Source organism: Peromyscus eremicus, chromosome 2 (genome assembly GCF_949786415.1).
Source record: "Peromyscus eremicus chromosome 2, PerEre_H2_v1, whole genome shotgun sequence".
In the NCBI taxonomy this organism is placed as follows: Eukaryota; Metazoa; Chordata; class Mammalia; order Rodentia; family Cricetidae; genus Peromyscus; species Peromyscus eremicus.
The window spans coordinates 14,285,678-14,303,529 of NC_081417.1; the positions used below are offsets into that span (position 1 = coordinate 14,285,678).

General features: G+C 44.4%; 1 protein-coding gene across 1 annotated transcript; it reads right to left on the minus strand.

Annotated features, from left to right (window-relative positions):
• Positions 1–217: 217 nt before the first annotated feature.
• Plekhf2 (pleckstrin homology and FYVE domain containing 2) lies at positions 218–17,650 on the minus strand. Its single transcript, XM_059255650.1, has 2 exons — positions 17,472–17,650; positions 218–1,209 (listed from the first exon to the last, which is right to left on the minus strand). Exon 2 carries the CDS (start codon positions 1,193–1,195, stop codon positions 446–448), a length of 750 nt encoding a protein of 249 aa, XP_059111633.1. The 5' UTR covers positions 1,196–1,209; positions 17,472–17,650; the 3' UTR covers positions 218–445.
• Positions 17,651–17,852: the final 202 nt, after the last annotated feature.

Sequence of the window (17,852 nt, forward strand, 5' to 3'; positions counted from 1 at the left end):
AACCACGTTCTGCCACTGATGTCTTAACCATTACATAGAATGCTTGAGGAAAAGCCACTAATATTATTAATCACTTTATACTCTTGTTCCCATCATTCTGTGCTTTTAGTTTTTCCTTATCAGTGGGAAAAACGTAGTACAAGATCTGTTAAATAAACACCTTTTCCCACTTACAAGAAAATAATCTAGAAGATTACAATCTTCTAGATTATAAGGAGAACAGAAGCCAAGACTGTATCAGCTATATGTGCAACAGTCTGTCCCTGTGAGAGTGCGGAGAGGAGCAGAGAAGGGGCTACTTTCTACAGGCTACAGAGGCACCAAGGTCAAGACCTTCTCAGGCCAAGTCATGGCGAGAGCAAAACTGAGGGCGCTAGGACTTTTACATTTCCCCAAAGCTGATTCTCAGGTAGCTGCACCCAGTTAAATACTTCACGACGTGTCCTTAGTCACTGCTATCATCGTCGTCGTCATCATCAGATACGTCATTTAAAGGCGGTTTCAACGACTGACTGTAAGAGTCTGATCTAGTTGGCTGGCACGCAGCCAAGTCCCCAGTGGAAAGCAGGTCATAGCAGAAGTCACATATCCGCACGGGCTTAGAAGACTGGCTGGGGAGAAGAAATCTCTTTTCAGAGCAGGGACCACAAACAACAAAGCCACATTTGCGGCAATGGTGCCGCCGATTCACGGGTGTGAATTTTGCTTTCTGACAGCGCATACACACGGTGGCCTCAGAGTCAGGAACCCAGACAGCAGCATGTTCACTGCTGGGCGTCTTCCCGCTTTTGGAGAGTAAATCAGTGACACACTTGTTTATGTGGTTCATCCACTCGGACTTCTCGGTGGCAGTGGCAGCGTAAACTGCAAATGATTTAGTTGGTGTCTTAATAAGCCATCCATTCCGTAATTCTCCTTCATCTTTGATGGAATCAATGGTGACATTTTCCAAGGGGATAATGTGTTGCTTGTTGTATTTTTTCTTCTGGATGACAATGTTGCCGTACACAAGAATGTCATTAAACAGGAAAAACTGCCTCGCTTTAGGCTTCTTCCTGCACAGCTTAGTCAGTACTCCTTCGCCAATGAGCACCCGTCCAGGAATAGTTAAGGGCTGACCAGCTGCTCCGAAACAGTTCTCCACGATACTTATCCGTCTAGTATTTGCTTCACTGTTTGCCAGGCGATCCACCATTTTTTGCTAATAACCTTTTGGAAAAGAAAAAGAAAAAGAATTAGCACAATTCTTTATAAATTATAAATTCCTATAAGAGGAAATAACAAAATTTAATCGCCCAAGACACTGCTTTTTCCAAAGGCAAATAATCCAATATTCCTTCCCTGTAAAATAATGACTGAGCATACTACATCTTCAGTGTTTATAGTAATCCAAACCTCTACCCTTCCACAATACACAATCCTAGTCACACAACTATTTACAAAGGCTGTAGAGACAGCCCTCCACTGTAGCCCTCGCTGGCCTAGAACACAGTTCTCCTGCCTCTACCTCTCAAGTGTGTGCCATCATAACCAGCACAAGTAAAAACAACAGGACAATTAACACATTACTTCTGCAAAAGAACAAACCCAATTCCATGAACCTGAATCTCAATGCGATGCTGGAGAACAGAATGTCTAATACACACACACTTAAAAACATGACCACTATTTTCCCAATAAAATACAGACAACCTCTGAGCCTAGGCTAATTTTCTTTCCTGGATTATTCCCAAATGTTTCCCAACATGCTTCCCTGCTTCCAGGCTTCCCTTCTAAACCAATCCCTAGTCAGTGATCTCTAAAATGCTAATTTGATCCTGCTGTTGTTACTTCAAACGATTCCCCTTAATCTTTAAAATATATGAAGTTTAGCATAGTGTGTAAGGCCCTTAATTACATGGTAGGTTTTTGGTTTTGTTTTGTTTTTGAAATAGGATCTCACACTACATAGCCCAGGTTGGCTCTGAACTTGCCACCCCCTTTAGCCCAGACCCCTGAGCACTGGGATGACAAGCATGTGTTACCACATCCAGCTATTACCAGGTTTTTGTTTTCTCCAACCTCAATCTAAGTCATTCCCTGCCTAAAACACAGTATGTGAAGCAGACACGACCATGTGTGTTTAAGTACATTTCACTGTTGTCTTCCTTACTACCCACAACTCCAGCTGCCTCTTCATCATCCTCAATCTCAGTGAGCATCTCCTCCAGTACATCCTCCTATGCGAGACAGAAACAGAAACAGCAGCAGCAACAAACTCCATCCTCCATGTTGGTCACATTCTATGTGTTCCTTAGCTTCTTTTTTACCAACGGACTGAAGCCCATGCCTCCACTGGCTGCAGTGAAACCTGAAAGGCAGAGGCCCTCTGATAGCCATCTTTAAACTGACAAGAAGTACGAAATGTACTCAAGATAAACAAAAACATTTTAACAATGTTAAAAAAAAAAAACCCAACCTGTTTATTTAATGATCATAGATCTAATCTCTAGCTCCAATATTGAGCTCTCTCAAGTCCCTGAATGGTGTTCTATTTTAACCACCAACCGAGTACTACTACACTAACAATCACACTGAAAAACACCAAGGTTTGAAAGGAAACGTTTAAAGACAAACAGCGTGATTAAATTGTCTTCGGCTCACCAACTGATGATGCTCTGACCCCTCTTGCCTTCTTCCATCAGTAGCTTACTGTAAGTCGGGCTCTTCCTGCATCTCTGCTGCCTTTCACAAGGGGGGGGGGGGGCACTGGCATGTTTGCAGGTCCTCCCATCAGTGAGCCAGACAACAGATGGCTTCAGACCTTGAAGGTCTTAACTAAGTGACCAGTCCTCTGTGTCGTCTCTCACTATCCATCACCACCATCTCAAATACACACTACATTTCATCAAACCTAAGATACTGCAGATTCAAAGATACTCACAGCTTATGTGCCAACTAAACACAGCATATTCTCAATAAGACATTCAATTTAGAGACATAAGATACAACTGAAAAATTTATCTTGAGATTAAGTACACTACTAAAGTGTAATAGCTACTTATAAAATGTAAAAGTACACAGAAAATAAAATTAAAAAACAGTATCTACAATAGAAACTTATCTATGAAAAGTATTTTCAGACTTTACATTCGACCATTCAAAAAGTCTTCCTCAGACACTGATTTGTGTGTATGAAAAAACACGATACAAGCAAGTTCCCTACTCTTCCAGGGGAAACAGAAAACAAAATCCAGAACCAAGCAGGAACTAATGCTGTGAGCTCTTTCCCGTTCCCCTTTCTCCCTTCCTCCCGGTCTCAGGCTTGCAAACCCGCTCTGTACTCGAGCCAGAATTTCAGATCCCCTGCCTTTATCCAGGCTGTGGTACATGCTTGTAATCCTAGCCCTTGAAGGCCAAAGCAGGAGAGTTAGGAGAACAAACAAGGCCAGTCTACACAAGACCATTTCCAAACACCAAAGGAAAAAGTAAAGGTTGAACAGACAAGTCAGAAGTCACCCCAACTATATAGTCAAGAAAGGCCTCTCTAAATTGGTATGGGGACACACTTTAGGCACAAAGGACAATTTCAGAGGAGCAAAGGCACTTTTTAAAAACTAAACTACTTGTCCGCATTTAAGCCAACTCCTGAACAGTGCAAACAGGTTTCCTATTGTGGCCACTGCTGGGCTCAACACATAAATGTGAATGAACAGTGAATCTCTTATCTGTTAGTTCTGACTGAAACTGTTTCAAATCCTGTGAGTGGCCAGAGGTTCTTATGATTCCCAGGGAAGCTTATATGAGCAACTTTGGCAGAGAGGCAGACACAGCCTGGACTGACTCTTGCAGAGCTGAGTGAGGTGCTGAACACGCATACATGGCCACATTTCCTACTCACAGCAACCTTACCTACGTGTGCGGTATGAGTTCCATCTTATGGATGAGTAAACAGCCACAGGGGGTTATATGACTTGGCCTGAGACTGTCATAGCACACCAGGGATCAAGCCCAATGCCTCCGTACTGTCACCAGCATAATATGGTAGCATTCTACCCACATGGAAGAACACAAAGTTGTCACTAACCTCTGGAAACCCTGCACATACTGAAGACACAGGAATGGAAGCAAATGACCTAAAATGCCACAATTTCCCTAGCCAGGCTCCCAATAATGTGTCACTGCTCAAATTTAGCAATTTATTAGGACTGAATTTTTATTTTATTCAGAAATCTCCCCCTCTAAAAATTTATTATTATTATTATTATTATTATTACTGTAGTTGTAGCTGCTGTGTGTGGATGTGCATGGATGTCAGAGGACCACTCTGTAGGTTGTTCTCTCCTTCCACCTCTATGTGGGTCCTGGAGATGGAAGGACTCAGGTCACCAGGCTGGCACACCAAGCCCTTTACCCACTGAGCCGGCTCATGAGCTCTCACCCATTTAAGAAGGATGCAACTTGGAGAAGTCTGGGCATAAAGAATTAGTCTTTGGCTAGAACAAATGATTTCCAAAGTTTGGCAGGTACACATAAATACACTACATACTACAAGGATACAAAAACACACACTCTTCGTGATTCTTTCCATGATAAATGATGCATTTTATTATCTCCGTTTATTTAATAAGCATGGCAGCCCTCTTCTGTTTTCATTGCCAGGCTGTGACCTATGTCTGACCCTTCCATTATCCTTCTTGGTCCTGAAATAGGTCCCATGTGTCTGACATGAAAAGCAATGGACTAGAAAATACACAAACCCTGCTTTACACATGTACAAGCTATCCTGGGGTGGGGGTAGAGTACATGGGGGTTAGTAGTGAAGTAAGTCATCAAAAGAGCATACATATCACTGTGACCCACATTGCTATTACACACCCCAAAGCAACATTCTCTGGTAAAAGAGATCCTCTGTCTCAATGCCAAAGAGACTTCTCTCCAGGGCCCTAACTCACCACCGGCACAACCAGGCACTAAGACCTCCCGAGACTCGAGACTCGCTGTGATAACCAGAATGCAAGAGCACTGGTATACTCAAGGACAGAGTCGCTACATGCTTTACTGAGGGTCTTCAGGGAAAGAGGGCTGCAAAATGTGGTCCAATCTGAACGCTGCTGCCTGCTCTTCCGGGAAAGATTATCACAGAATAGAAAGGACTAGGAAGAAAACCAATTCCGTTCTCTGGCAGACAGGCCCTGCATGTTTTTAAAGGGGCACACTCTTCAGTGGGGCACGCTCAGCACCTGTTACATGTAACCCTGGAGGAGATAAGACAAAGACAGAGACTCCATTCACAACTAAGGAGACCCACCTGTCCAGACTACAGTGCTGGTCCTCTGCCTGCAAATCAGAGTGTCTCATCTCAGCCTAAGTTCTTTCCTTCCTTCCTTTTGAGCTGGGTCTCACCAAGCAGGCCTGCTGGTCTGGAGCTCACAGAAAGCTGCCTGCCTCTGACTGAGATTAAAGGCATGTGGACCATGCCTGGCCAAACTTACTTTCTTACTCTTACTCACAATTTCTGGTGTTAATGAATTCCAGTATTCAAACTTAACAGGTTACAGTAAAAAACAAAAAACAAAAAACCCAACAACAACAACAAAAACTATGAGCCAAAAGGCCTAATTTAAAAAAGAAAAAGCAGCAGCAGCCACCTTCAATAAAATAGTAAGGTACTTTCTGTCTTTAAAACACTGACCTTACATAATAAGTGGGCTGGCTGGATTTCCCATTTACAGCAAGTCTTATTTGCCAGAATCTACCAACATGCCCACCCTCGACACCCCCGCCCCTAACTCCCTACCCCCTTGCCCAGGGCTGGGGACTGGACCCAGGGCAAATGCTCTACCACCAAGGCATCTCCTGCAAACCTCTGATCAAGACTTTCAAGTGGGAGGTACTGCTGAACTGAAACTTTACAGAGGAACAGAGCCGAGGGTGAGAACACTGGGCCGACGGGAAGAGAAAACAAAGAGGTGCCGCCTGGACACAAAGCTCTGTGGCAGAAAGCCTGCTCGACCTCCAGCAACTTCCGCAACCAAACAAAACAGTAGAAAAAACAGCCTGCCTGGGCATGGGGATAGGAGAGCCAACTACCCCCCTCCTCTCGGTCCATGTAGGCCAAATAAATAGTCTAGTGCCTACCTACTTTTAGTAGTCACATAATCTAATAACCAGCATAATAAAGTTACTCTAGGTAAAAGTGTAAACAAAATATTAGCATAATAAAACAAAGAAGAAACACTTGAAATTTTAGCAAACTAAATTTGAGTTAAATTTACCTTTTCAATCAGGAGAAAAGACTTTGCCTCTCTGGCCTGACCACTAAGATTTCTGCCCTGGTAGCAAATCACTGCTAACGTGATCTGTAGAATCAGCGGTAATAAAGGAAATAGACTGACTTCTTAGATAAGAAAAAGGGAACAAACTTCTGTATTTTATGTTTAAATGTATCAATGCTGTATTTTACATTTAGAGTTATCAAAGCTGAGAGAAAAATGAAACTTCAAGAGTTGAATCATATTATAAACTACATTAACTGTTGCAAGTCTCCCTAGGCACCACATCTGCCTAAAATTAAAAAGGTAAGTTACTTCACAATCTCAATCATGAAAGGAAAAGCAAGTACATTTAATCAATGCCTATTAGACATTTACTTTACTCTTTCATTTAATAATATTACGTTAAGGCGGGTAGTGGTGGAGCACGCCTTTGATCTCTGCATTCAGGAGGCAGAGGCAGGCGGATCTCTGTGAGTTCGAGGCCAGCCTGGCTATAAAATGAGTTCTAGGACAGCTAGGGGTACACAGAGAAACCTTGTCTCAAAAAAAAAAAAAAAAAGAATAAGAATGATGATGATGTTAGTTGAAAATAACTCACTTTACCAAATCAATAAACAATAAATAAGTAAATGTAAACTGAGTCATAAAATGGTTGAGAGCCCAGTAGATACCATACACCTATACACCTACTACCCTAGCACTGGAAGCCAAATCAGGAGGACCGAATGCTCCAGGCCTACCTGGACTACATGGTAGGACTGTTCTCCAAACAAAATAAAAACTTATTTCTTAAACAAGCCGGTCAAATACGTTAGGTGTTAACATTCTGACCTGCCCCTTCAAGTCCCGCCCCATCCTGCATCCTGACATAAAAGCCTCATTTTAAGAAAAAACTCCTCCCCTTCCTCTGTCTGTCTGTCTCTCCCCCCATCCCCACAAGGTGTGCACACCTCCGCTTTCTCTCCCTTCTCTTTCTTCCTTCTCTCTCTCTATTATACTAAACTCTCCACGTGGATGCAGTGCCTGAGCGAATGACTTTCCACACGCTGCCGCCCCTGCTGCATCGGCCCAGCATGTTTCCCTCAGACATGGGATACCCTGGCCTGGCCAGCCTTGGGTCCCCATTCACTCAAATTCGTAACACTGGGGAGCTGGTTCAGCAGTTAAAAGCACTGGCTGTTCTCGCAGAGGCCTGGGGTCTAACTCCAGCACCTACTTGGCAGCTCCTAACCATCTGTCACTCCAGTCCCGGGGTATCTGGCACCCTCTTCTGACCTCGGCTGGCAGCAGGCAATGCTTGTGGTGCACATGAATACATGCAGGTGAAACATCCATAGGTTTGAAATAATTTAAGTCAAATAACTTTCTTATGACTTCACAGCTAGATACACTCACATTTTTATGGGATGCTAGGGGATACATGATCTTTTTGTTATTCCCTGCTCCCTTCAGAAATAGTTTATCAATGTGGACCTTTAATTATGTATCTAGGAGGGGCCACTGATAAAAAATAAAAATTAAACGTCAGTCAAGAGGGCTTTTATTTCACCAACAGGCCCAAATTTGGATATGTGCTTACTCCAAAAGATTGGGAAGTTCCTGAAAACAAAATTATTTCCTATAACTTGATATTACCAATGGTACCTACAAAAACAGAGCATGCTCGCTCTGGCAGTCCACATACTAAAGGAAAAGATTCAAAAGCTTTGTATCATGCCACCAACACAACCGAACATGACCAGGAGTGACAGCGGCTTCTCCGTGGGGAGGCCTGCTCCAGTGTAAGAAAGACATGGGCAAAGGATTCCTAAAGTGACTATGGAGATTGTCAGGGAAGGAGACTGCAAATAGGACAGGTCGGAGGAAGAAACACAGCGTGCTATACAGAATAACAGAGTCACGGGTCAAGATTTTAGGGGCAAAAACAGAAGAACCACTCACTGAGGAGATGCTGGACTAGCTGCTGTCTGTTTTAAAGGTCTACTCGGGAGAGTAGAATATGGACTTCAAGTTTCTAAAGAATCCTCCGAGTCTCCAACAGTCGGTCCTAAATAAAGCAAGATTAACATTCTCCAGCTACAGCTCTGACCAGGAAACACCACCAGCCGGGCAGGAGGGGCTACTCAAAGCTTTCCACGTGGACCCTAGCTCCTGCAGTCCTCCTCCCCATCTTCACCTGCTCCATGTTCTCTCTGTTGAACATAAACCAGACTCACCAGCAGCCTGCTCTGGGCTTCTTCCCCTCTCTGAACTCAGCACGAGGACACCTCCTCCTGTCTTCTTTCTGTTTGCTGAAATCTCACCAGGCCCTCAAGAGGTACTCAGGCCAAAAGCCCGGGAGCCAGACACTATTCCATCTTTAAATCTCCACACCACTTAGTAGCACATACTTTATTATATGTTTCATTGAAATTTGGATACACGTTTACTTCAAATATTTGGGAGTTCCTGAAAACAAAAACAGTATTCTCTACAATTATGTATTCCAAACAGCACCTGCAAAATTGCTGCATTCTACATGCCAGAACAGACACGGAGTTGAACATGACCGCAGTTACAGGTAACAGCAGTTCCTCAATCTGGAGTTTGCTGAAAATCAACTACATCTTTAAAGCCTGCTGATCTTCAAAGAAAACAGGAACTGCTCCCCACACACCAAGCACTTGACTGAATCCACAAATTTCAGATTGACAAGCAAATCTAACTATATCTAATTATGAATTCTAAACATCCAGCCCGGAAGTTCCTATTTAAAAAAAAGTCCCCAATATGTCACAATAATCTATAAGAGTTCTTCCCTTTCTAAAAGCACAGCTGTTCTGTCAATACAAAATGATGCTACAAGCATATTTCTACCATTACCAACACTGAGCAGAGAGGGCCTGGGAGCAGCAGTGCTCGGCTTAGGAAGAACTGAGCAACCCTGCAAAGGGGCAAACGCTCGAGCTTCCCAACACTTTCTTTAGCATCATTCAAAACACTTCTGATTTGCTCACTGTTTATACTTGTTAGGAAAAAAGAATGAACAAGACACAGAGAATGAAGGCTCTACATTCAATTTTAATACAAAGCACAATTGGTTAAGTAGTATAATAAAAAAGTCAACAAATCAGGAAGTGAGGGAGGGGATGAATATGTGGCACGCATAATTTACCATTTTAATATCTGAAAGAATAAGCGAAATTTCAGAAGGAAATACATAAAAATACACAGAAAATGAAAACCAGACCCTGAAGTAAGTGTGGTTTTTTTTTATTACACTAATGCACACAGTTTCAGTAGAGGATGTTGGGAGTCACTGGAGTGAGAGGCAAGAAAAAGACAAGATACCTGACCACACTATCTTAGTTCCTGAGACTTCCTGCTTAAACTTTTGGAAAGACTAGCCTGATTTGATCTAAGTTTTCCTAAAATAACTATGCAAACAGTAAAAGCCGCTGCTTTAGAAGGAAGAGCTGGAAAACAGGATCTAAGAGGTGAGTGTGGACTCACACCTGCAGTCCATCATTTAGAAGGTTGAAGCAGGAAGACAGCTCTAAGTTCGAGGTCAGTCTGGACTACATGAGGTTTAGGGCCTGACAGAGTAAGGGATGGGAGTTGGGGGTGAGGTTACCATGACTAACTGGATGTAAAGCTAAAACTAACCACCAGGTTGGAGATGTAGCTCAGTAGTAATGTCCACACAGAACACTGAGCATGGGGAGGGGATGGAGGTTAAGTATAAAATGATCCCTACGGTTCTAAGTAATGTGGAAGCAATCATTGATGACATCAATGGATTCCAAGCAGTAAAACAGTCACTAGCCATTTGGCACCATATAAAACTCTAGTAAACATGACACTCAAAGCTAAAATCTTTGTGGCAAAAAAAAAAAAAAAAGGTAGCTATAATCTCAAGTTTATACAAGCAAGTATTTATAATTCAGGTCTGTTTCTACAGGAAAGTAAATGATGGAAGCAATTAACAAAGGAAAAAAAAATGGCGGGCATGGTGGCATACACCTTTGATTCCAGCACTCTAGTCTACAAACTGACTTCCAGGCCAGCCAGGGCTATACAGATCCTGTCTCAAAAACAAATAAATAAACAACGCCCCACCACCACAAAAAAGAAACAGGGTAAGAAAGGGGTCTAGTATCCCTGCAATGTACTAGAAACTGAGGAATAATGTGCTCTTAAAGTCTAAACAGCAGAGAAGCAAAGAACCAGCTAGTTACACAGGGAACACACAAAGATGGTCTTAGGGCTAAGAGTTGAGCTGTGATAATTCTGACCATGTGACATCTAGGCCGAAATCTTGAAACAAAAAAACCTAGATTCTTCTCCTATCAAGATAGGCCCAGGGCTCCGTCTCCAGTACCAGGTACGGCTTCCCTCTTGTTAGGCAGACCTTGAATCCCACTAGAGAGCTGCTGGTTACCACCAAGGTATTCATGCCACTACTGCACTCTTAGGGCCACTATGTCAGGCCAGCTGGTGTGGCTCACAGTGTCAGAGCTGGGGAGGACTGTTGGTTGCCTCCCTCCCTTGGAAGCTTGCATGGTGCCTTCCTCAGGTCAGATCAGCTCAGGCCCTTCTGGGTCCTGTGTCAATGCATCGTGTCTTCAGCAACAGGGATTTTCTTCCACCTCAGGGAGGCAAGCAAGGGCAAGAGTAATGTTTGGGGAGACTCTTCAACATGCTGGCCAACAATTCAAAACATGGCTTCTCATGCCTGGTGCTGGGATTTTTGTTTCTGACACTTTACTAAACCAGCTTAATTTCTAACTACATTCTAAATATTTATTCCTATACCCACTGATAAGAGTAGTTCTCACCCCTCATTAAAGAAACTTCTCTTTGCAACAGACTGAGACCTTTACAAAAAAAACACAACTAATCAAAATGTAGGGAACAAGACATCACAGTTTGTTGCCCAGTCCCAACTGATGCAATTCCTGCATCTAAGACTCATGGATGATTGTAGAAGAAAAGGCAGAAAGATTTTTTTTTTTTTTTTACATTTTTGTTAAGATTTATTTATTATGTATATAGTGTTCTGCCTACATGTATGCTGCAAACCAGAAGAGGGCACCAGATCTCATTACGGATGGTTGAGAGCCACCATGTGGTTGCTGGGAATTGAACTCAGGACCTCTGGAAGAGCAGCCAGTGCTCTTAACCTCTGAGCCATCTCTCCAGCCCAGTAGAAAGATTTTAAGAGCCAGAGAAACAGGAAGTTTGCTGTGAGATTCTGTCTCCTAGAAATGTCAGAGAAGATACACCCTTAAAGTCTGTACATGGTTGCCTAGACAAGACCTGAACAACAGTTATGCCAATGGACGTGCTAAAATGGAATGGAAAGTTCTTGGGGTGTCAACCCTAGACTAAGAACTACAGGCAACAAGGGAATGCTGAGAGCTGGAAGAATGGTCTTCCCCAGCAAAGAGCCTCCTAATCAGTTATCCAATACCAAATGGTCAGCCCTGAGATCATATACACACAGGTAACATTATACAGGCCAAGCAGCTTCCACTTATGTATATAGGAATATATGTATCTATGGATGGATGGATGGATGGATGGATGGATGGATGGATGGATATATGTAACCAAGAAAAAGAGGCCACAAATTTGAGAACAAGGGTGGTGGAAGGAGGAAAGGGAAGGGAGGAAATGATGTAACTATAAGTTTAAAATTTAAAAAAAGAAGTAGGTTAACTATTTGGAAGGGTAGATGATGGCACGTATGTCTACTCTAGGAAAAGAGATGCCTAAGCCCAGGCTATGTGAAGGAAGGCAAGCAGGAAGTACAGTGGTAGAGTACTAATTTAAAAAATAATTTTTATATCTCTGTGTGTGTGTATATGCTCATACTTGGTCACATGAGTGCCAGGGCACACAAGTACAGAATCAGAGAACAATTTGCAAAAACTGTTGATCTTCTGCCATGTGGGTTTCAGGGATCAAACACGGATCATCGGGCCTGATAGTAATAGCATTCACCTGCTTAATCATTTTGCTGGAGCTCGAGTATTAATTTTGGTAAAATAAATAGGTGATAAACTGCAAAAGAAAGCATCAGACTGAAGCTGGGTGTGGTGGCATATGCCTATAACCCCAACATTTGGGGAAGTAGAGGCAGAAGGATCAAGAGTTCAAGGTCATGCTCAGCTACACAGTGAGAGGCCTGCTAGGCTATGTGAGACCTGCTCTTGCGGAAGTCCCAAGTTCAGGTCTCGGCATGGTGGTTCACAGACTCTATAACTCCAGCTCCAGGTGATCCAACACCCTCTTCTGGCCTCCTCCACAGGCACCTGCTCTCATGTGCACATATCCACACACAGATAAGCACAAGTACACATAACTAAAAATAAAGTTTAAAAAAAACTTAAAAAAAAAACAGACAAAACCAGAGAATGTAAGATCGGAAAATGTAGATTTGAATATACAAGCAATGGGGGCCAAAGAAAATTTTTTTAATAGGAAAGTATCAATATACAGAAACAGCACACAGGATGAAGTGAAGTGTCGTTTGAATCTTAAGCGGTCTTTTAATAAAAAACCCAGAGCCAGACATTGGGGTAAAAGCTGAAAGATCAGAGAAGCAGAGCAAACCCCACCACCACCCATTACCTCACCGACTCCACGAATCCTCTGACTGAAATCCTGAGTCTTCACCTAAAAGGGTCTCAGCTGAACTGCTTTAGTTCCTGTTTCCTCACGCCTTGTATATACCCTTCTCCACCCTGCTGTCACTTCCTGGGATTAAAAGCGTGTGCCACCACTGCCTGGCTGTTTCCAGTGTGGCCTTGAACTCACCGAGATCCAGATGGATCTCTGCCTCCCAAGTGACAGGATAAAGGGTGTGTGCCACCAATGCCTGACCTCTGTGTCTAATTCAGTGGCTGGCATCCAATCCTCAAGCAAGCTTTATTAGGGTGCACAATATATCACCACAGTAAGAGAATATGAAAACACAAGACTGAAAGCAAAGAAATCAGAAGAGTATTACAGCAAAACAAGAAAGGTGATTTTCTTGGGGTTGGGGATTTAGCTCAGTGGTAGAGCACTTGCCTAGCAAGCACAAAGCCCTGGGTTCAGTCCTCAGCTCCGGAAAAGAAAAAAAAAAAAAAAAAAAAAAAAGAGAAAAGAAAAAAAAGAAAGGTGATCAATGCAAAATACACTGTATACATGCACAGAAACAAACATCAGTGAGACCCAGTGTTCTATGTGATTAAGACATGCTAACAAAAAAAGCATAAAAACAACAGAGCACAAAATGAAGGCAAGGGGAGGACTCAAGAGCAGCAGACACAATTCAGGAACTGACTGAATACATGGATGAAAAGTGAGTTAGGACTGAAAAGTTGAAGGAAAGCCTGCGGTGGACTGTTAGTGTTGCAGGAAGAAGAAATTGGTTTGGCTCACTTATCCTGAAGTCCTTTAAGGAATCCAAAAGATAATCATTCTGGGTATCCACCTGTCAAACAGAAAAGTCAGCACGTGCGGGGTTCCAGAATGGAGGGAGTTCAGTAGTTGTCCACAGAGGAGACGGCTGTTAAGTGGAAAATTCAATAAAATGATACTACTGTGTGCCAAGCACGTACACCAACATCTTCGCGAATCTTCACAACTTTTTCACAAATGGCTCCAGTGGAGCTTAGAGAATGAAATGGCTTGTTCAAGAATCTAGCCAGTACGGAGCAAAGGCTCTTCCCAGCATTCAAGTTGCTTTCTTTCCAGGGTGCTCATAGCAATTACTAAAATGCCTTCTGTTTTCCTCCCAGGTCCTCCTCAAATTGTGCACCCGAGTTTGTGCTTTAGACTGAGGAGCTCGAATGTGGCACACGCCTACAGCCCCACCACTGAGGAAGCAGAAGCATAGGATGGAGAATTTGAGGTCAGCCTGATCTTCTTCATAAGGAGACACTCTCTCAAAAAAGGAAAACACCATCAACAAAAAATAAGTAAATAAATGAGGTACAGTAGGGAAGGACTATTAGAGGCAGGAAGATTGGGAGCCTAAGTCTCCTTAACTCTATATGGTGCTGGAGGCCAGCCTAGGCTACATGAGACCTGAAAAAAGACTTCTCTTAGGTGAGGACAAGACATTAATCCAAATTCTACAGTCCTTACAAAATTACTAAACACCTACCTCACCCTAGAAAAGCTCTGCAACTTAAGTTAGCACTGCAAAAGCACACTTAAGAAGCATTCAGACTTATACTTCAGCCTGATGATTACTATTTACGCAAAGAGCTGGTACATGCAAAGCTGAGCCTCCAAGGTAAGTATCAATAGAAAAGCAGACTGTATTCACTTTTCCTAAGACAACTGTGACAAGACCACAACAAAATCAGTTTGATGGAATGGCATGTACACACAAACATAACCTTCTCATTTTCCATCAGGGGCAAAGTAGCCAATCACACTTTAAAGCAGTGACTGTACCCTCTTGTTCACCCACAGCTTCTCTCCATTCACCACAATTACATGTCAGTCATCGTCCGATTGGAAATTTCATGAATATTCGAGTCTGTATCCCCACGTCAAAATTCAGCTACCAAAGTTAATTATTTTTAAAAAGAAAGAACTAAAAAGGAAAAGTCCGACCACCTAATCTGTGGACTGAATGGAGTTCACGGTACGAAGGGGAAAGACTACAGAAACTTAACAACTACCCCACGGAAAATACAATCTGGTAAACTCATGAAGCACGTGTACAAGGAATCCATTCAAACCCTCCCTGAGCCTCTGTTATGTTCTCGGCTTGCTGGACCTCACTGGATGCCTGCTGTCAAGGGCGCGCACGCCACACAGACCTATGCAACACTTCCAGGACGCCATGGGGGAAGGGAACTGAATCTGGAGAGGAAGAGGAAGCCTGAGGGCACTGTGGGCAGAAAGCTTCAAAGAGTGCAGCCTTAAGAGGTGGTGTGGGTTCTGTTTGGGTTCGGTTTTGAGACAAGTTCTCACTATTGCATCCCAGATCAAACTCCGCAATCCTGCCTCAGCGTGCTGGGATTCCAGGCATGTCCCACTACAAACGCCGCCCCCCCCCCACCCTACCCCACCCCACCCCCGGCTTTAACTGAGTGTTTTTAAGAAAAGATTCAACACCACACCCTTGCATTTTCAGCTCTTAGGAGACAGTTACACTGGAAACCTAAACTCAATCAGAAGGATAAGTGACAGAAAGAAACAAGACGACAGAGAATGCCCCACAGGGATGAGCTGCGTGATGCTACAGAGAAAGGAGATTGCTTCAGTCAGCAGACTTCAGTTAATTATCAGCTTGACTGCTAGAGCTGTGAAATCAGCCAAGTAACTCCTTTCTAATAAATAAATATTTTTGGTTAAAAATAAAATTATATATATATATATATAAATGAATTTGACCTGACCATGAAGCAAAATAAAATCTGGGTTTGTTTTTTTTGGGGGAGGGGGGGGTTAAGACAGGGTTTCTCTGTGTGGCTTTTGGAGCCTGTCCTGTCTTTTTCTTTCTTTCTTTTTTAAAGAACTAAGGAAACTGACAAATCTAACCTATTAAAGAATGAAATGAGGGGCAGCAAGATGGCTCAGGGGGTTAAGACACTCAAGGCCACACCTGACAGCCTAAGCTCTGTCCTTGGAAGGAAGAGAAGCACCTCCCAAAAGTTATCCTTCGACCTCCACACACACACACACACACACACTCACACACACACACACACACACACACACACACAAATAAAAGATAATTAAAAATAGAGGGCCAGAAGGTGGCTAGAAAGTAAGGAAAGACGCCGGCCCCCAAGCCTAAGCACCTAAGCTGGATCCTCACAATCACGGGGTAGAAAGAAGAAACTGGTGATTTGTCTTCTGACCTCTCCACAAGGCTGTGTGCCTCGCACTACACACAAATGAGTGTTTTTTAAAAATTAAGCGTAAAAAGAGACATGTTTTAGGGCTTTTGCATTGTTAGGAGCCTTTTTAGCCCATTTAACATATTTTTAAAGCTGTCTTTATTTTTTTTTAATGATACTCATTTACTAGGCTAACTCATGCTGTCCACCAGCTTCATCTGGGGGAGGACGATTACATGTGCTTTCCAAATAAGCAACTTAATACTATCCACATCCCAATGCTACCATGACCCATGGTGATTAAAAATAGCCTTTGTTAATTCTGAATTAACCCAAGGCCCCCATAAGCTACAAGAGTACAGAAAGAGATAAAGGCAAAACTCACGAACCATTAAGGAACCAAAAGGAAAAAGAATGGAAAAAAAAAAATCTGAAACGTCAAGATCACATCATCCTATTCTATTTGTTATGGTTGGTTGATTTGGAGGGGGTTGTTTCTGACAGGCTCACTCTGTAGTCCAGGCTAGACTCGAACTCACAACGATCCTCCTGCCCCGCTCGGCCGAGTACTTGGGCTACAGGCAGGAGCCAACACACTGGACTACTTCACTTTATTTGTAAGAAAGTAACATATGTCTTAACGTCAACTGAACATTCACGTCTCAATGTTTCTTTAATGAGTCTCTTAGGCAACGTAAAAAAACATAACAAAGAAGGCATTTACCAATTTAACGTACTAGGAGTCTGAAGTGCTGCTTAGGTGTAACCTGAATTCTATTGGCTTCCACTGCACACTCAACACAACTTACTGCTTTAATATTCTTGGAGTATACAAGGCTACTCGAGCAACTTCGGGAACCAGCTCTTGACCTTTAATAACATTTTTTTAAAAACTCAGCAAAAGATCATAAAACTTTAAACACTCCAAATAGCTTGTAAGCCATTGCTCCCATCAGAGCCAATTTCTGCGGTGCCATTTTCATATAAAGTCATAAAATACGCTGCTGAAGTCACAGCGTGCCCCTGACGCCCGGACCCTGCAAAGTTTTCAGACCCCACGATCTGGGGGCCCGAGTCCTGGCGCCCCACAACTTCGGGCGCGACGCGGGGTCCCGACCCCAGCCGCCGTCCCGGGACTCAAGCCTCCGGGGCGGCGTCCCGCGGACGGGCGCGGCGGGACCGAGGCGGTTCCAGCCCGAGCGCCGGCCCGGAGCGGAGCCGCCCGGGAGCGCCCCGTTTCCCACAGACCCCAACATGGCGTCGGCCGCCGCCGCCCGCACCAACACGTCCCCCCCGCGCCGCGGCCGGCCCGGGCCCGCAAAGTTTCGCTTCCCTGTCCCCAGCCCGCCGCCGCCCGGCGCGCCCCGACCCCCGCGGCACCTACCCGGCCCGGCGCGGGCGGCGGCGCCGAGGCTGCGACTCCTCCTCGTCGGCGACTCCGGCCGCGGACCCCGCCTGGTCCCCGGCCCCAGCCTCGCAGGGTGTGTGGGGCCCCGCGAGGCCGGCGCGATCCGGCCGCGACGGGCGCAGCCGCTCGCTCGCAGGTGACTTCACCGCCCCTCCGGTCCGACCGACAACAGCCGCCCGGGCTGGCTTCCCTCCTGCGCGCGCACCGGCGCGCCCTCGCTCAAGCGCCAAACACGGGCGCGAGCGCACCCGCCCTGCCCTTTCTTCCCGGTTCCCTCGCCCCGCCCACCGCCTTGCCCCGCCCCTCCACCACCCCCCGCGCGCCGGGCTCGAGGGGCGGGGCCTTGGGCGGAGGCCA